The sequence below is a fragment of the Scomber scombrus genome, chromosome 8 (assembly GCF_963691925.1).
Source record: "Scomber scombrus chromosome 8, fScoSco1.1, whole genome shotgun sequence".
Taxonomy (NCBI): Eukaryota; Metazoa; Chordata; class Actinopteri; order Scombriformes; family Scombridae; genus Scomber; species Scomber scombrus.
This window is the reverse complement of record NC_084977.1, coordinates 19,794,691-19,814,710: the sequence shown is the minus strand read 5'-3', so window position 1 is coordinate 19,814,710 and position 20,020 is coordinate 19,794,691. Positions and strand designations below refer to the sequence as shown.

Here is a 20,020-nt window from a genome sequence, read left to right as displayed (position 1 = left end):
TTACCACACAAAGGCAGTCATCAAAGCATTCACACAAGGCCTCAATCCAGAAATGAACCCAGAAACCCATTTCAACCCCGCAGTTGGTATGGTTCAGTAAGATGGACTGAGCATGCTCCCTACAAGTTACTCAGGCACTATAAAAGACAGCCTGAAACAAGGTTCCGGTCCTTTGTCACTGCCCAGCACCAGGAAATGCTGTGGTAAGAAAAAAACAACATAATTAGATACAAACTCATGATTTCCAAACCTCAAATAATGAAGAGATACCCAAAACAATACATGTGAGTGATTCTAGGAAACTTTATGGGAATAAATAGCACAGGAAACTTACTTGGATGTTAAATGTAGTTCAGTGTGTGCACCCACCAAACTAACAAAAGCATGCTACCTGGCTAACATGTGGTCCTTGTAATGAATGATGGTGTGGTGTATTACCAGTAACAGGGGAAACTGCCACAGCAGCAATTGGCCTGGTGGATGGGCTGCTGCTTTATCAACTAAAACTGTAAGTAAAACGGTTCTCATATATTCTCAAATTTTTAAGTCAAAAACTTGTTTTTTTGAGTCAAAGATCCCCTTTTCAACAAAATAATGAAATTTGGATGAAAAAAAGCTGCTTGCAACATTTTTTTTTGTTTTTTGTTTTTGTTGAAAAAAAAAGGACAGGCCTAGGCCTAGCTGTCGCTCAGAGGACAGCTAGGCCGAACTTTTTTTCGTGACTAAAATCTGAATAACTTTTGTCCCTGTGTGAAGTTTGCGATCTACAGGTTATGATTCTGCTGCTTCAATGAGCACAAATGGGAAAAAAACCCAGTACTTTCTGTGTTGTTGACAGTCACAGATGGCCATGTAAAAGGATGGCATTACATAAGTTGAAACTTGATCAACTTGGAAGTTCTTTTGCTTCAAAAAGCCACATAAAAATTCAGGAATGTTCTGATACATAACTGAGAAGTGGGAGTTGTAAGAAGTCAGTATTTTTTTTTTTTGATCATGATTCAACCAAGAGGGCTGTTTTTCTTCTGTATGTTTTAACTGATGATAGTTTATTAATTTGGGATCGATAGCTTGTTTCAGAGTTCATGAAACACCTGTGAGATTAAAATAAGAATGCTGAATGTGAACACAACTCTCCTTCATGGTTTATTGGGCTATGATGAATCATTTAGAGGATTTTCAGGATCAGAGTTTAGTTTTTAGAGTTGCACAGGAAAAATCAGTAATGAGAAATATCATTTTTGAAAAGCATCTTTTTAGTTATCACTTAATGAACTCAAGTTTTCTAGTGTGTGTAATCATGTCATCTTACAGATTCCCTACAAAATACTGTCTTTTAAAAAAAATGTTTAACCCTCACATAATAATCATATTCAAACTCTCCACAGCATCTCTTCATAATTAGTCTCAGTATAAAATGTATGCACAACAAATGTGTGTTGCAATGTTTAATTTTTCTGGCCTTTTTCAGGCCTCCTACGGTGATAGGCCAGTTCCACACCTTGTTCTTCGGCTCGGTGCGGATGTTCTTTCTGGGCGTCCTTGGCTTCGCTGTCTATGGGAATGAGGCCCTGCACTTCAGCTGCGACCCTGATCGCAGAGAGCTCAATCTCTACTGCTACAACCAGTTCAGACCCATAACACCTCAGGAATGACTAAACTAAAAGGTACCACAAATTGACATGGAGTCGTAGTCTACTGGTAGACCCATTTCGGTACTCTAATATTACAAAATGTATAGCACTGAGGTAAGCTAAACTACCTTCAGTGGTAGTATCAGCAGATATTAGATAATTTCACATAATGTACATCTGTCTCTGCACATATGTCGGCTGATAAGTAGCAAAAGAAACTGTAAGGAAATGACAAATATATGTTTTTGGTAATTTAAAAGAATAGTGCCATCACCTAATTTGTCCACGAGAGAGCACTGACAAGTATAAAAGGCCCACAGCGGACCAATATTGGTCACAAATCTTTAAAGAAAAAATGTTTAATGATATTGGTGCTTGTTAAAAATATTGACAGATACATCTTAATTTTTTAAATAGTTAAATTTAGCTTGTACATTCCTTACATATTGTATGAGGCAGCTGGATTTGCGAGATCACAACATGAGCTCATGTGAAAATCCATCCTGTCAGGCTTCAAGTTACACAATTATGTCCGAACTACCAGTGGTTCAATCAAATCAGTGTCACGCATGCAGCTGCCCCTCAAGGTAACACAGAGATAAAGAGATGGTTAATTCACCTGCCAAGTATTTTTTAGTGCCTGCACCTTTTCAAACAGTTTCCATGGGCGACTTTTTAGATGGTTCTGTGTAACCAACCATCTGGCATGTAAGGTTACAAAAACATTTGCAAAGTCAGAAAACAGAAAACTTTCAAAGGTGGTAATCAGCATGATGTGTTTTCCAAATTAGTAGAAAATCCAATTTAGGAGAGATAAAACATTGTAGCAATCATTAAATTCCACTGGGTTCCTGCCAGCCTCAGTTACAAAAGACCATACCATATTTTATTTCTTCATTCTTGTTGTCTTCCATTTTATATATCCTGTAATCTCTTTCCACAGGCTTTTCTCATTTTCCACCTTGCCTCCTTTCTCCAGGTCTTCTGGGCGTTACAACTGGTAACAGTGCTCGTTCACGTTCTTATGCTGCCACTTCAAGCGCATTTTTGGTGGCCTGAACATACATGAAAACTCTGCACACACGTCACAGCTGGTGAAAATGTATTTAATTTAATGTGATTGGACCCAAGCGTGGTAAGGGGGCTCTATAGCGCCCCCACACGTCGGGTCATGTGACCACAAATCCTCTCGGATCGGCTTGAAATTTCTATATGTCACAGCTCTCATCGGATCATATGGAAATTAATTTTGTGGAATTTTTTTACCAAACAGGAAGTTGACCACGCTGCGTGGCGTGCACCGATTTTCAATTTTTCGAACACCGCTTTGAGGACTTTACGATGTTCACAGAATCATGAAACCTGCCACATCTGATACCACATTTGCCCAACATTTTGCCCCAACAGCTCAGTAGCGCCCCCTAATGCCTTTTCCCACTTAGTATGTACTGACAAACTCTAAAACTCACCAAATTGGACACACTCGTCAAGACTCGACGAATATTATTTTTTGGTATAAGCGCAACCTTTTCAGTGCCAAGATGACTCTACAGCGCCCCCTAGAACATTAAAAGTTGAAGCCCCGCCTTTTACATACACGTACATGAGTGAAATTTAGGATTCATATATATCATGACCAGACGCACAAAAAAGCCTGTGGACCCATACCGTAACTCCAACAGGAAGTCGGCCATGTTGGATCACAGGTGCATTTTTTCCGCCATTATCCCCATTTTCAGGCCTCATACTTTAAAAAACTCTTCCTACAGTTTTGACTCCAGAGACTTCAGATTGGAACTGTATCATCCTCAGACCTTGATGATGTAAACTTTACGACAGATTTTACCTACGTTATACCAGGTGGGCGTGGCAGTCGTTTGTTTGTATAAACAAACAACTCCTTATAACTCCTCTATACATTGTCGGATGTTTATACATGCAGCGTGTGAAATGTCACACTTGGTGATGCCGTTTCAATTTCAACATCATTGGGGGTGGGTGTGGCAAGGGGTTTCCATAGCGCCCCCTAACAGCAGGTCATGTGACCACAAACTTTGTCTGATCTTAGGGAAATTTACAGGACTCATAGCACTCATGGGTAAACCCCCAAATTATTTTTTTCAAAATGTTCACTCTAACAGGAAGTGAGTTATTGTGCATTTCCTGCGTCAATTTTCCGTTTTTCCCACATAGTTTAGCCGACTTTCCCGTCTTCACAGAATCACCAAATTGCCCACATAGGTTCACACTCAGGAGCACTTTCATTTGAGACCATAATTGCCCCTGGGCGTGGCACAACAGCTCAATAGCGCCCCATAATGCCTTTATCCATTTTGTACATTTTACCAAACTCCTACACTCACCAAATTGTACACATACTTCAACAGTCACACAGATTGACTACTGACAAAGCTTGGGATTTTTAAGTGAGAAGATGACTCCACAGCGCCCCCTGGAAGATTTCAAAGTTTAAGCCCCGCCTTCTACATTGACATAGAAAAATGAAATCGACAACGCCTATGTATTATGTCCAGACGCACAAAAAAGCCTCTTGGACCCATACCATAAGTCCAACAGGAAGTCGGCCATCCAGGCAAAAATGCTCAATCTTGATGATTTTTTGGCCCTTCACCCACATTCCTTTGTGCTGAGAAGTCACCCAGACTCATTTGTGGTCTTAGTTTGCCATCTAGTGGAGACATTAACCGCATCACACAATGTTCAATTAAAGGCACAGGAGCAAAGACATCTACATGCCAGTTTTGACAGCCCTGCCACTGCTGCACGCACCAACGTGCACGTACGGCACGCGTTACAGTTGGGGGGAAAACTGGGGGGTGCGAGGGCCCTTCGACACTGCTTGCAGTTTTAATTCTATTTGTATTTGTTCCTTCATTGTAAATGTTAGGGTTTTTTTTATTTTTATAATTCCGACCATATACTGTCTTGTCCTGCACATTTGTTTGTGCTTTGTGCTCTAAAAAAGATTGCTTGAAAAAAACTTTTGTTTTGCTCTTGTTTGAACAAAATTAGTTACTCCTTTTGTTATCCAATAACACTGATAACAGCTAATATGACAAAACAAAAATAAACATTTTCATCCTGGTGTAAAACTTTCTCCATATTTTGTAGGCCTATTCATCAATTAAGTGTAAAGTGAGAAAGGGGCATGTGACGGGCATAGAGATGTAAGAAGGCACAAGGTGCTATTTCATGAGTGGAGAAAGATTGGGATATAGGACAAGGATGAACCCACAACACTTGTGTTAAAACAAATGAAAATTAAGTGGAAATGTGAGTTAGTTAAAAGAAAACATCAGAGGCCAGTAGGAGAAAAAAAGAACAAGTTTGTTTGACACATAGATACATTTATTTGCTGTAATATGACTCTTATAAACAGCAGAACATATGACATTCTGAAATATTACATTATTGTTTGGCAGTTAATCACTTATTCAAAACATCTGAAAAATAATCAACCATATTTTATATAAACAAACTCAGTAAAAAGTCATGGCTGTATGCCATAATAATAACAATAATGTTACATTTTACAAGGGTATCTGAACAATTTACTCAAAATGGCAGTGATTTGGTTTTAACCAAACATCAGATAGCAAAGTTATCCCAATGACAAGTCCTCTGAGGGCTGTGAGCTCAGACTCAGACAGAGCAGAGGGAGAGAAAAAGGAGGCCTATCAGGTGGAGCAGCAGGCTGGGGTGGATCAATCCGGCGTAGTTGGGTAGGAGTGTGCAGTTCACATAGGGCTCCAAACAGGCAGCGTAAGCCATGGCGTGGGCAATGTAGCTCTGCTCCTGGACCCCGTGAAAGAGGTGTGACATGGGACCTTTTGCAAAGATGGCTACATCTTCTATGCCATGGGTCTCTGAACCAAGAGGTACAGGTGCCTGCTGGCGGTACTCATTATCCGCTGAGGGAGAGTGAGAAAGAGGACTGGATTAGCTTTAATCCAGAGTTAAGTGCCACATTAAACATTAAATATAGAGGTCTGTTAGAATAACATGGAAACTGCCATCCAGTGTAGCTAACAGCAAAGCACTGAGGCACTCAAAAAAAAACTTATTGCAGGTCTACTACTGCATTATATAGTAATTGATCCGTCACAAGTTGACAGTATTTACAGTCTGCATCCCCATAGGATCTTAGGTCTTATAAACACTTAAAGTTAATTTTAGTTTAATATTAACTGTGTTATGCCCATAATACATTAACAGTCATAACGTTAAAGAGGTCCTTAGTTTTTAATTTCTGGCTTGAAAAATTATTTTTGCTTTGATTTCCTTAGCACTTTAAATAGGTTAATACAATATAAGAATTTTAAATATTTGCAACTTGTTTAAAATAGTGCACTGTAGACAAACAAGTATTCAGTACATTTCATTACAGAGGATAAAATTGGTAAATGGATTACATTTTTTATAAATGACAAAAGTTAAGTATCTTGTTATGCGATAACCCAGATGAGATGAGCAGATGGAGGTTCACTGTCTGGCTAAAAGTCAGAACAATCATTACTTCTTTACAATAGGTATACTCTTACACCACAAGATGGAGCTACTATATAACTGTACTCTCTCTAGAGTGATAATCATAGAAAACTTACATGAAACTGAGTCATTTACATCTGGGCGAGTACCATTTACATATCCCGGCCCATTTCCATACACAGCAGTTGTAAACTTCTTGTTGTCATCTGCTAGTTCACGAGACACGCCTGTAAATCACAGAACAAATTAGTATCAGGAAAGATCAGATGATGATCACTGTTTCTGAGAAAACATCCCTCAGCATATCTTTTATCAAAGAGTGTGTCATTTTACCGAAAACAGAGTTTCCTCTGGCAGAATATCCTCCAAAGGCAAAGACATGGGAGTGGTCTGCAGTGACCACAGTCATGGTATCCAGCTCACTGGTGAGTTCAGCTGCTCTCCCAATCGCCCGGTCAAACTCGACAGTCTCATAGAGGGCTTTTTTGGCCTGCCCTGCATGGTGACCGTGATCAATTCTCCCCCTTGAGGTCCAAAAGAAAGTCATTGACAAATAAGTAGAAGTTCTACATCGTGTACATTTTTAATAACACAACATGTTTATGTATCTACAGTAACAAATACTTAAATGTACTATAATCATATTATAATTTGGACAATTATTTTTTGCAATCTCAATAATCATGCCACAGTGGAAAATGTTCCAAAAATAAGATTTCCACTATTTGAAAAATGTAATCCAAAATAATGACCTGGCATCAAAATAAATCCACATTCAGCAGTTTTAAAGTTCTTACAATTAAATTATGGTGTTTGAGAGCCTATGAATGAATTGATGACTAAGCATACAGTGGGTTTACACTAATATAACATTGCTAAGATATTTTATTGGCTATACAGAAAACAATCACTCTTATCTTCCACAAAGAGGTAAAATCCCTTGTCGTTCTTGTTGAGAATCTTGATTGCTTTCTCCATCATCTCAGTGAGGGATGGGTCCATGGATGCATCACGGTCCAACTCATAGCGACAGTCCTTGGGCTCAAAGAGACCTAAGTGTAGAGACAATAACAGGCCTCAGTTTGAGGTAGAAACAGTAACTTCTAGGATGTTGACGCAAAATTTTAAGTGCCAATGCCATGATTATATGTGCACAATGTAAACTCTTGAGTGAAAAATGTCTCATTGCTCAAAATCTTAAATCTGTAAGCTCCTAATGTAAAATCATCCTTTCCACCTAATTGAGATCCTCAGATTCACCCAATCAAAAGTAATAGTTTCCACAGATTAATTTTCTTTCAATTGACAAATCATTTCAGCAGAGCCTTTATGCAATAGCTCAGCTGTTCACATACAGTCATTATCCTAGTTATTTTTGATATTAATGCTTATAATGAAACATTATGCAGTGAAAGGCTAAAAGCTAAACTTTAAATTCTGTGTTGTGTGTCTTTACTGTATCCAGAGTAACAAACTGCTGATCATGTTTTTAGACTTTGTACCATGTGTAACTGTTCTTCTTACCCATCAGGAAATTCGTTTTTGAAGGATTGACAGCATCAAAATCTGCTTTGTTCCAAACATATTTAGCATCCTGTAGGCAATGAATAGAAAAAAGGAAAAAAGGACACATTTTTTTGTTTGTTAGGACAGGGAAAGGGGTTGGAAACATGTGATCACAAATATGTAATCAACCATTTACCTCTTTATTTTTCAGCCACTCTTTAACAAGATCCTGTCCGTCATTTCGGGATCCTTTATAGGTTGGATACTCTGGGTCCTGCACGGTTGTGGGAAACATGTACTGACGACCTCCACCCAGAATGACCTTGATTGTGAGACACATTAACAGTTTATAGCAAAGAGGTTATACTTATAATATATAACATACAGTATATAATAACAATATTGTATATTTGTATCAAATATTTTGTATCAGTTATATAAAAATTCCATTGCAAGTGTGCTCTGGTGTTTAGATGCAAAAATAATTTTATATTAAGGCTTACATTTATCTCTGTGTTATGAACCAGCTGATATGCAATATCACGGCAGCCATTTTGAACCGCTTCATCGGAGAGATCAGAGTCACCATACCAGCCTCTGTTGGCACTGTGAGCATAGTTTGCAGCAGGAGAGGCATGCTGCACTCGGGTGGTGGTGACAATTCCAACTGATTTTCCTAAAACATAGAAAGTTGAGGTCATCATTTTTATTTTTACTTTTTATATATCTTAGAATTATCATTTCTTGATGTTGGTGACCATTACTCTCAACTATTACAATTAAACTGTTACAAAATTTCAGTTGACTTTGTAGGACACATTGAAATGCATAATTATCTGATGAGACCCATCAACAAATGCATTGAGATGGAAACAAACATTAAAAAAATCTAGAAATTATCCACGGGACATGCAAACTATTAATTCAAAGTTTTGCAGTTCACTTGATAATAATTAAGTATCTCTTCTTGTCTATCAGATGTATTTTATTCTTTGACAGCGGCCTTACATGCACAAACAAACAGAAACATACTATGTGTATACAGAGTAGTAGTGTTCCGAATATGTCTCCTGAATAAATATCATAAGGATTCAAACATAGACATCTAAATAAAACCACTATAAGGAACCTAAGCCTACCTGCTCTCTTGGCACGGTGCAGAACAGATTCAACTTCATGACCAAAGGTGGCACTACAGTTGTTCCTCGGGGTGGAAGCACTGACACCCAAGGTGCCATAATTGGCCTTCACTCCACATAAGTATGCTGTGGCTGTGCCAGCACTGTCTGGCATCTGCTGGTCCACGTTATATGTCTGCCGGGCAAACAGAATCACAGTTTATCAGATGTTCTCATCCTCTCACTGTAATGGCTTAAATTTCAAGTTATAGAAGTTATATTCTTGGACTTATAGTAGCAGTCAGATGTTTGGACTTTGTCATTCAAGTGACCTGAAAGGTGTCCAAACTTTTGACTGCCACTGTATATGAAGGGGATATAACAACTACCAACTGCTAATATTACATGAGCAATATATTCTTTTAATATGTTTGTTAATCATTCCTCATCTTGTAAAAAAAATAAAATAATAATAACTTCATGAAATTTGATTTAAACAGGTTAGCCAAGTGTTACAGCCCAACAAGAGTCAGGGCCATGCTGAAATTAATTTTTACTTATTGATTATAACAGCCACTTAGACCTCGAAATACAGATTTTCCCCAGTAATCACTAATATCAAAATTATCAGGAACATATGCAAACATACAAGTATATGATTAGCTTTTTATGGCTGTACAAGCAGCTCAAACACTTCTACATGACTTCAACGTAGCCAATGAAAGCATGAAGTCTTATCTCTGAACAACAGGACTCAAATTGCTACCACTGCTAGCCAGATAACAAGAACATTGTGGTGGTTTTATGGAACTGTTTAAAGATGATGATGATGACGACAGGATACATACAGCATACATAAGTCACAAATCAAGTCACATGGTCAAAATTCAATAAGAAGAGTTAAGTAAAAATGTATAAAACAAATTGTTTGTACTTCATAATAATATGCGGGTGTAAAGAAAGAAAATTGTGATTCTAATTCCAGTGGCTCTCCACAAGGATGATACAGTTTGCACAGTCTTTACAATCATGATTAGTATGTGTCCATTATCCTCACATAACACTGCATCAGTACATGTAATTATACATACATAACACATAAGTGCATGTGTGGTAACCTGCCTTTTAACAGTTTAAATCCACATTCCTACAGAGCAGTGTGAATGTGTTAGTCAGAGTGGGCTGACCTTAGATAGCGCCAGGTGAGGGAAGGTATCCATAACCAGACTGGTCTCCTCTCCAGATTTTCCTGCCAATTGGCCTTTGAGGATACGGGCAGCGGTCACTGTCGGTACACCCATACCTGGAAGCAGGTGGAAACACACCTGGATGTGAGATAACATCAGCCAAGAAAGCACAGAGTTGCCATTGTTCTGAGAAACTCATAAGGCTCAGCTGATGTGAGAGTTTAAAGGGTGGTGAAGGACATTCAAGTTATTCACAATCACAAATGGTGGAGAAAATGCAGAGTGAAAACATTAATATTCCACATTTCTTCTCTTCCACAAACTTGATTATGTTTTCTTATATTTCATCATCCTCTTGTCCAACATTTCTTATCAAAGCTTGTCCTTTCACAGGAAATTGTCAATCCATTACCAGATATTACTGATTCAGGTTGAATGAAGCTTTAGCTAATGTACTGTTTTCACCTTACTTGTTGTGTAACATTAACATTATATGTCATCCCTGGGTATAAGATTTCATAAGAATCACTGTGATAAGCAGATCTGGGCGTCAAATTACAGTCATTACTAGTCATATGTCATTCATTCTTAGAAGAGTATAATCACTTAGTCTCATGCCATAAACTTTGCAATTTGTTTCATAAACATGTCACTGATGGGTTGAGTCAATGTTACTGATCAATCCCCAACAATGATAAAATATTAAATCAGTTCTTATCAGCATGCACTGTATGTGGGTGTTGCTGGTGGCTGCTGTAAATGCATATATCCACTCATCCATACATTTATAATTTGTGCAATGAGTTCCCAAACAATCAAGCATGTCATCTTACATGTTGGATCACAGAAGGAAGTGAACTGTGAGTACTTTATCCGTGTGTGAGGTTTGGACTCATGGCTAATAGGTTTAAGGCTCACCCAGAATATGATTTGTTTTGTTTCTCCTAATTTAGCGGGGAAAGAGAGATTTTATTCACACTTGTATCTTCCAGATCTAACAACCAATGATGCCACAAGTACATTTTAGCTTTAAAGGGAGATCAAAGTAATTGAATTGTACCAGTTCCTGAAATTCCAACAATGCATGGTGGACTTGACTGAACTCTTTGCTGTGATTTAACTTATGGTGTTCAGATCAGCTAAGGACACAGAAGGAAAAAGCTACAAATGCAGTGTAGACTGTGGTTTACCCTCAGTTCATTTTATTATGCTTGGATTTCCACGCAGAATTAACTGCTGGCTATCATGTGTCAACATCCACCTCCTTCAACCAGTAAAACCATACTTTTTGGGGTCACACATAGTTGGTGTACATTGCATGCTCCCTCTCTCAGTGAGAAACACCACAATGATAATGAGACTAACACTTAAGCTCCATTGACTTCTTCTCACCTGAACAAACAGACTGAATTAAAGGGGGGAATGTTACTCTATTCAAAGAAATGACTTAAATGGTGGGAAAGCTCCATTCTCAGACTCACCGTCCCCCAGGAAGAGGATGAGGTTCTTGGCTAGGTGGAGATTGGACTGAACATTCAGGGCATTGTAAAGAGCCTGATTCCCTTTGTTGTTCCAGTAGCTGGCATCGAGCTCTTCCTCTGTGGAGAAGAAATAATCAGTGTAAATGTCATCCGCATCCAGAAGCTGGATGAGCAGTAGCTCATTACTGCAAATACACTTCTACTCTGTAAATCTTCATGAGCCACATGGCTGATGCTTTTATTCTGAGTGACTTGCAATGACAGAAGTATTAACATCAATTATTCAATCTCTCATTAAAAGCAAATTAATTAATGACACATTGTTATAATAAATAACAACAAAGACAGTTATAAAGGCCAGGCACTTTTCCCAGGATACTGGAATTCATGCAAAACAAAAATACCAGTGAAACAGTAAAGGAGAAATATGAAAAATGAGAGGCTGTGTTCAGTCAATACATTAATGTCTGCATGAATTATTAACGTTTTGGTTTATTTTATGACATATGTGAAAGCCGTTGTAGCAAATGGGAATCTTATTAAAACCAGTAAGTATTTTAGAGGAAGAAAGTATATTTTCCTGCAGCTTCTGTGGAGTCCTCTGTTTCATCAAGACAATATTTTAGTCTTGTCGAATAATTTACTTAAATTCAAAAGTTGATATGACTATGTGTAATATGTTTCAGTCTGTGTTGTCTCTGAAATCAAGTTTTTCAATTGCAATGTGACTGAAATCTGAAAAAGAACATTTTTCAGTTTCTGCAGTTAATTTTTGTCCATCAGCACCAATATGTAATAGACCCTTACCTGAAAAAGACAAAGTCCACTGCACTGAAATCAAACTCAGTAATCCAGTAAAAATGATCTTGTGTTTCCAGGCCATTGCGTTGACTGTATGTGGGTTTACAAAAAAAATAATTGCTGAAGGGTAAGCTTGTCCACACACTGAGGTCTCTTTATAGCTGAAGCCAAGGAGCAAAGGTCACAAGGAGGATCCTTACAACACAAAAGATCATATACAACACTGCGAAACACACAGGAGCAAAGGCAGTAAACTGCACATTGGGATCAAATGAACTGCAACAGGCTTTACATTTACTTGCTTAGTCATCTACTTGCTGTGTAAGGTGTGAATGAGGTGAAGAAAAGGCTAGTTCATTGTGTTGTCTCAGATGGCAAATAAGTATAACTGCTGTTAGTAAAAGAAATATATATAGTTCAGACCTCCTGTTCAAATAACTGATTTCCTGTAAGAGTTTCTGTTGGCCTAATAGTTGATCTCAATTCATGACATTAGCTTCTAGCCCCGTTTCCACTGCAGGAACTTCCACTCGGTCCTCTCAGCTGTTGTGTTTCCACAGCAGAGTAGGACCCGGATAGGACCCACCAGACTGACCGTGACGTCACAGAGGCAACTCGCCGGAAAACATAACAAAGAAAACGACAACGAGGAGGTAAACCTGGAAGGAGCTGAGCTGGTTCCCGCGTTTCTGGTCTGTGTGTTCATGTCACAGTCTATGGTTCATGTACATGACGGTGGACGTTATAAACTTTTTTCCGGCGGTGTAGACGCTTTCTACTACTGTTCTACTACTGTTCTTCTTCTTCTTCTTCTGCTGAGTTTTTAAAAATGCCGCTTATTTTGGCGCTTTCTGGCTAATTGTCAGGTTTAGCCTGAGTTGCTGCTTATCCTGAAAGAAAAGAGATGATTTAACATATTATATGGCTTCATTAATCATCATAATTTAAAAAGAAAAGTTCACATAAAGTCGACTTAATAATAGCCTAATCATATAAATATATATACACATATATATATATATAGTCAACTTAATACTTATATATATACATTCATACATAGCCCTACTGTATATAGTGGAGTACATAGTCAACTTAATTATATATGTATGTATTTGTGTCTGTGTGTGTGTGTGTGTGTGTGTGTGTCTTCATAATATTGAACATTGAGGCCTGACAGAATAACAGCCTCATAAATATTGAACAACTGCAAAAATATTTGGTCAAGAGATGTAATATTTAAATCCATGTCTTTAACTGGTAGGAAGCGCTGTTTAAAAGGTATTGGTTATTGATTAGTACATTCAAAATAATGTCTAAAAAGTAAACTAAAACGTGTTTAGTGGATGCATGTCTCGGCATTTCCCTTTTTCTGTTAATTGATTAAGGTCCAGTCTATAAAACGACCTCGACCCATGCACTGTTTCTCTGTTTGTGGCGTGTCCCTTGATTGAAGAGCTTGTACATGACAGAGCTGCCATAGTACACAGGGCACTGCAACAAGAGCACACCTTCAGAGACAGATCAGACCCATTCAATTGATCAGCAATTTCCTGCCAGCCTTTCTCTTGGATTTTATTTAATGTTTTTTGTGATCATATGTTTAAATTCTTCATATGTCTTCAGCAGAAGTGTGTGCTGGAGACTGCTGCTGCTCTGTGGCTCTTTTGTGGTGGATTGTGTCATTGTGAATACGTTTGATCTGTGTTCGACGTCATGGGCTGCATGTGAATGTCGTGCACACGCAATTAGTCTGAATACTTGAGCCTGTCTTGAATTAGTTTGATTGCATGAACGTGGACTGGCCTTTATGGAAGCACTGTAGCCTGATCTCATTTGTTAGGCTCATTCAAGTCAGGTGTTTGACAATGAGCGCCGCTTTTCTGAGCTTGCTTTATGGAATGGACCCCTGGTGAAGTCCCTGTGTGTATTCTAAAAACCATGTTACCTTAAACTAGCCTGGGTATACCCATGCTCTCATTCCAGCGAGATTCTACTTCACTCAAAAAGTTAGCATGGCCACCAAGACAAAATTTTCGCCTGAGATAGGGAACCAATCACAGAACAGGGAGGCATAGCGGCCACGGAGGTGCAGCAACCGTTTGAAGCAGCAGTAGATTGTGTGCTAAATAAATTGGAAGGCAAGTTCACTTTGAAAATAGAACAAAAACGTGCGCTACATGATTTCTCCTTCATAAAAAGGATGTACAGCTCCCCTACAGGCTCTGAATAAGTCATGGTCTATCGTTGATATGATTGGCTGTAAGTCTGCGTACAGAAGCATTTGATCGACATTCGTTGATCCCGCCTCAAATACGAGGAAATGAACGGTTCCTTGCCAGACCCTACCTCAATCTCACATGAGATTGAGACGCAGTCTGGTGTTAGCCATATAGGCTAACCTTAAACTGCTTTGCTCACAAAACATTAAACATATTTTAGGGGGCCTATGTACGTTACTCTCAGTGCACTTGGCCGAACACCAATTTGTCCCCATTTTTCACCTTCAGCACCAGCTATCTTATTAATTTGACTATATTTGTTAATTGTTTGTTGAAACATTAGTTTATCAGTAATCAATAATTTGCAGACTATCCCATGTTTGTTTGTGTTTTGCATTATATTTTATTACAGTCCATATTCCTGCAAAGTTTTTGGTTGAAGTAAAACACCGACACATAATAAGTTTAGTTGAGTTTCATAGGTTAGGCATTGTCTTACTGTGTTACTTACTATACCCACCATGTGTTCAACAAACACATGGTTCTGCCTAATAGAGTGGAGGGCCTATTTAAGGGGTGAGATGGAGATTTAGAGGGTAGAATTCAGAGAATGACGGTGTAGGTGTCTGAACGTGATCATGCCTTAGTTTGTGTGTCTTGAGTTAAGCCTGTTCATTTTTGATTGCTTGTAGTCTTCGTTTTTGTTGTTACACCGGACTGAATAAATCCGTTTTTTACTCATTTCAAACAAGATTCTGAGTCTGCCTCCTACCACCTCCCTTGCTACTCAGGTCAGGCTACATCGTCACAATATTATCTAAATATATTGTCTGTTTTTATCAGTTCCACGTTGCTCTGAAGTGCCATGGCAGCTGTTTAACAGTACACCCTGGTAAATATTTACTAGTGGAATCTTTTGAAACTAATGTTTTAATAGACACTATAAATCATCAAACAATACCATGATGATCATGATTATGAGATTTATGATGTCTTGCGTGTTTTATTATAACATTTTATGATGTATTATTGTATTTATAACAGCTTTACAAATCTCAACAGATAATGTTGCATGTTAAAATGTTTTTTTTTAACAAAGCAACCACAATTTGAAATTGTGGCATTATTACATTAATAACATTTGAATCCGTGTGTGCAGGTGCAGTTTGTGGGTTTTTTCTGCACTGTGGTTAAAAATCCTCTTATTAACTGGTTGTGTGGTTCAGAGAGACCATCACAAGGTCACAGTGTTTTTTTCTTGTCTGTATCAGCATTTGGATGTATTACAGCAAAGATCTTATCAAACAAGCAAGACCTCTGAAAGACTGAATGGAGTGTGAGTTGGACATTGGAACTGCATTCATTCATCACAAATGATCACAGTAAATGACAATGAGTGGAAGGTAGATACAGCTTTTTACAGATTCTGTTGCTAGCATAACATATGTACACTCAATGACCTTTTCTCCAAAATGTCAATGCCAAAGATTTTGCTATCACTGGAAATCTTGTTGACAATGTTGGCTAGAATGTAGGCTAGGAATGGTGAATTTGTGATATTGTTACAGAAAGGTCACAAAGAAAATCCTTATATAAGCTGTATCTTATGTCACTGGATGAACTGATGGAAAAATGCATGATATTTGTGTTATATTTTCTTTTCTTCCTCTGTCTATCAATGCCTTGGTCTATTGTCATATCACAATTTGTTGTATATATTTTAAGGGTTTTCTTTGTATTTTGATTTTGGAAACCAAAAATACCACAATATATCTACCATGTGTCTCAAAGTGATACCATTTAAAAGTGCTAGATATATACCTTTGTGTCAAACATTTGCCCAAGTGAAGACATAGAGACCAAATGCTTGGTCCTTTTTTAAAATTAAATGCTTGCTTAGATCTAAGTGTGAGGATTCCTAACAAGTGTTTTTATTACACATTTCTTTCTTTATTAATCAACCTCCTTTGTAGGAGGCCTCCCATGAAACAGAACAGTCGACTACAAGATGTGTTAACCCATAAATAAGGTGTTAGCTAAAACAACTAATATGAAACAAATTTTTAAAAAACCTTATATTAGTAACATTTGCAAAAACACAATATAAAAATACATTGACAATATTTGCATATAAAATACATTCATATAGGACACATAATAAATGACATATCAAGTGACAGACAATATGACAGACAAACAGATTTACTTTTTTTAAACCAATTTGGTCAAGACAGAATCTAAAAATCTTAAAAGCTACATGTTCTCCTGAAATACTCGCAAAGAGGTACAGCAGCTTTCTGAGTTCTTGTAAGGTCTGTTGGTGTCGCAGTTTGGCATGGCACAAGGGCTACTACTTCAGATTTTTCTGTTATCCTTCAGTCATATATTCTATCCACACATTGACCAATATGTAGATCAACAGCTGTGTGTCCACAAGACAACCATGAGCCCTCATCTTGATTGTCTGTTTCAAGTTATTCTAGGTAAAGCCTCAGATTGATGTGTAAATAGGAAATTGCAGCTCCTTGCAAATGTGTCTGAGTGATGAGTACTACCAGAGATTGTAAGTAACTTCAGATGAGGACACAAATCTAACTAGCTCATGAAATAACTACTTTGTGCAAGATAGTAGTCATGTCGCCACTGCAGGTTGGTTTCTGCAGAGTGTTTCATAAAATAAGGAATAGTTGCATGAGACCTTCCTGTCGTGTTCGGGTCAAATCTGACCGATTTCCCTTTCGATCAATCATAAATATTGTGTTTTACATTTTATTGTCTCAAGGGCTTATGATATCCTCCACACTAGGCATTTGAACATATACAATTGCTGATCACTACTTTCATTGAATTTTGAGTTGTTTAGTCAACTTTGTAACACCTGTGGTGTTCCCGGTAAAAAATGACCGCCATAGGAAATGAATGGGTGACCCTAGATTGTGTTCATTCATCAGATAGTACACAACCACAAATCCACCACCACCACCACACGCACACACATACACACACACACGCACCTACACGCACACACACACACACACACACACACCTACACGCACACACACACACACACAAGCACACACACACAAACACACCTACACGCACACACACACACCTACACGCACACACACACACGCACGCACGCACATACACGCACACGCACGCACACACACACACACACACACACACACACACACTCCACCCCACGTGAACCCCTTTCAGACTGACCATGTGTCCTCTCTTTCCCGTGCTTATGTGCCTGTCCCCCTACGTGAACCACACCTTCCAGACTAAACGTGTAACACTTCAAAGTTACCAATTAGGTGTTTGTTATGGGAACCTGGCTCTTTCCCGGGCTAATGTGTCCATCCCCCCACGTGAACCACACTTTCGATACAAAACGTATGATATCTTCTCACATATCCCCTATATATAGCTTGCTTGTGCATTGCTCTTATTTTACTCTGAACACAATGAGTCGGCGCCCGATCAGACGTTTTTCTGTCAGAGAGGCTCTTGACCTTTTTTTTCAAACTGATGAAGACGGGATTTGAGTTGAACCAGAAATAGAGGAGGATGTTTCAGAAATAGAAGACAACGATCCTGATTTTGATCCAGACCATCATGAGACCGAACAGTCAACAGATGGCGAGGAAGAGGCCCCTGAGGAAGAGGCACCTGGGGAAGAGGCCCCTGTGGAAGACACACCTGAGGTGACATTCCAGTCCAAGGATGGCAAATTGCTCTGGTATTCATCCCCCCAGGACAGAGGAGGCAGAGCAAGAGGGGAAAATATCATTAGGATGTCACCAGGGCCAACACGGTATGCAACATCTCGTGTGGATGACATCAAGTCCAGCTTCCAACTCTTTTTACTAGAGTCCATTGTGGAAATTATACTGGCGATGACAAACCTGGAAGGGGGGCGTGTGTTTGCGGACACATGGAAGGCGTTGGACCAGGTAGACCTCCAAGCCTACATGGGTCTGTTGATTCTAGCAGGAGTACATCGGTCCAACAATGAGGCTACAAAAAGTCTGTGGGATGCAGAGTCAGGGAGGCCTATATTCCGGTCAACTATGTCCCTGCAACAGTTTCATGTCCTCTCAAGAATTATCAGATTTGATGACAGAGCTACACGACCTTTCCGCTGGCGAGACGACAAACTGGCTGCCATCAGGAACGTTTGGGACAGGTGGGTGGAGCGCCTACCACTGATGTACAATCCAGGCCCTGAGGTGACAGTGGACGAGCGCCTGGTCCCTTTCAGAGGTCGCTGTCCATTCAAACAGTACATCCCAAGCAAACCAGGCAAGTATGGGATCAAGATCTGGGCAGCATGTGATGCCAGGCGCATCTACGCCTGGAATATGCAGGTTTATACAGGGAAACCTGTTACTGGAAGGCCAGAAAAAAACCAAGGCATGCGTGTTGTGTTGGACATGACAGCCGGTCTCAAGGGGCATAACATCACATGTGATAACTTTTTCACGTCACATGGGCTTGGTCAGGAGCTGCTGAAAAGAAAGCTCACCATGGTGGGGACAGTGAGGAAGAACAAGCCTCAACTTCCCCCTGCACTGGTGTCGACCAGAGGGAGAGAGGCACTCTCATCCAAATTTGCTTTCACTGACACACACAGTCTTGTGTCATATTTGCCCAAGAAAAATAAAAATGTCATCCTGATGAGCACTCTACACAAAGACGCCGCTGTCAGCGAAGCAGAGCACAGGACGCCCCAGATCATCCTGGACTACAACAGAAACAAAGGAGGCGTTGATTGCCTTGATAAGGTAATGTATATTTTCATCTGTCATGCATTTGATTTACTTGTATTCATGTAAAACATTGCATTTTGTGTAAGACAGGTTCAATATGGTTTCCAATCTATTCATTATTGTTTCTTTCATTGCAGCTTACTGGTACATACACCTGCAAGCGAATGACAGCTCGTTGGCCTGTGGCTGTGTTCCACAACATCCCCGATGTGTCTGCATGTAATGCATATGTGGTGTGGACAGCGATCGACCCAGCCTGGAATCAGGGGAAATGTTTCAAGAGGGGACTCTTCCTGGCAGAGCTTGGGAAAGCTTTAGTGACTCCTCTAATTCAACGGCGCCAGCACCTTCCCCGCACACCAGCCTCTTGCAGTCTGGTGAGGAGTCTGCAAGCCCCAGCAACTGCCCTGGCCACTCTCCCCCCAAAACAGGGGCAGAAACGGAAGAGATGCAAGCTATGTGCCCCTAGAGATAATAAGACAAGTCTTACATCAAATGTGATGCCTACGTTTGCAAGGCACACTGTGACCTGATTGCAAAATGCCACTCCTGTGTCTGAACACACACACACACACACACACACACACACACACACACACACACACACACACACACACACACACACACACACACACACACACACACACACACACACACACACACAATGTGTTCATGTTGATGTTCTGATGTTCTGTGAATTTGGTCTCTGTTTTGATTTTTCTATAATAAATGTTAATTTTGGAATACAACTTTCAATTTCTGTGTCTATTCACTGCAGTTATTCATGTAA

The 20,020-nt window shown here is 39.3% G+C and overlaps 2 protein-coding genes across 2 annotated transcripts; one reads left to right on the top strand and one right to left on the bottom strand.

Moving 5' to 3' along the window:
* Positions 1-5,297: 5,297 nt before the first annotated feature.
* LOC133984557 (alkaline phosphatase-like) lies at positions 5,298-12,318 on the bottom strand. Its single transcript, XM_062423962.1, has 11 exons — positions 12,243-12,318; positions 11,436-11,552; positions 9,955-10,070; positions 8,789-8,963; positions 8,153-8,325; positions 7,846-7,971; positions 7,668-7,737; positions 7,061-7,195; positions 6,477-6,668; positions 6,260-6,370; positions 5,298-5,566 (listed from the first exon to the last, which is right to left on the bottom strand). Exons 1-11 carry the CDS (start codon positions 12,316-12,318, stop codon positions 5,298-5,300), a joined length of 1,560 nt encoding a protein of 519 aa, XP_062279946.1.
* Positions 12,319-17,705: 5,387 nt separating this feature from the next.
* Positions 17,706-19,763, top strand: LOC133985220 (piggyBac transposable element-derived protein 4-like). Its single transcript, XM_062424816.1, has 3 exons — positions 17,706-17,829; positions 18,071-19,245; positions 19,368-19,763. Exons 1-3 carry the CDS (start codon positions 17,706-17,708, stop codon positions 19,761-19,763), a joined length of 1,695 nt encoding a protein of 564 aa, XP_062280800.1.
* Positions 19,764-20,020: the final 257 nt, after the last annotated feature.

Coding starts and splice junctions, on each gene's coding strand:
- LOC133984557 (XM_062423962.1), bottom strand. CDS start 12,318: ATGGCCTGGAAACACAAGATCATTTTTACTGGATTACTGAGTTTGATT. Junction 7,196..7,667: donor AAAAACGAATTTCCTGATGG/GTAAGAAGAACA, acceptor CTCTACACTTAG/GTCTCTTTGAGCCCAAGGAC. Junction 6,371..6,476: donor CAGAGGAAACTCTGTTTTCG/GTAAAATGACAC, acceptor TGTGATTTACAG/GCGTGTCTCGTGAACTAGCA.
- LOC133985220 (XM_062424816.1), top strand. CDS start 17,706: ATGTGCCTGTCCCCCTACGTGAACCACACCTTCCAGACTAAACGTGTA. Junction 17,830..18,070: donor TAATGTGTCCATCCCCCCAC/GTGAACCACACT, acceptor ATTTTGATCCAG/ACCATCATGAGACCGAACAG. Junction 19,246..19,367: donor GCGTTGATTGCCTTGATAAG/GTAATGTATATT, acceptor CTTTCATTGCAG/CTTACTGGTACATACACCTG.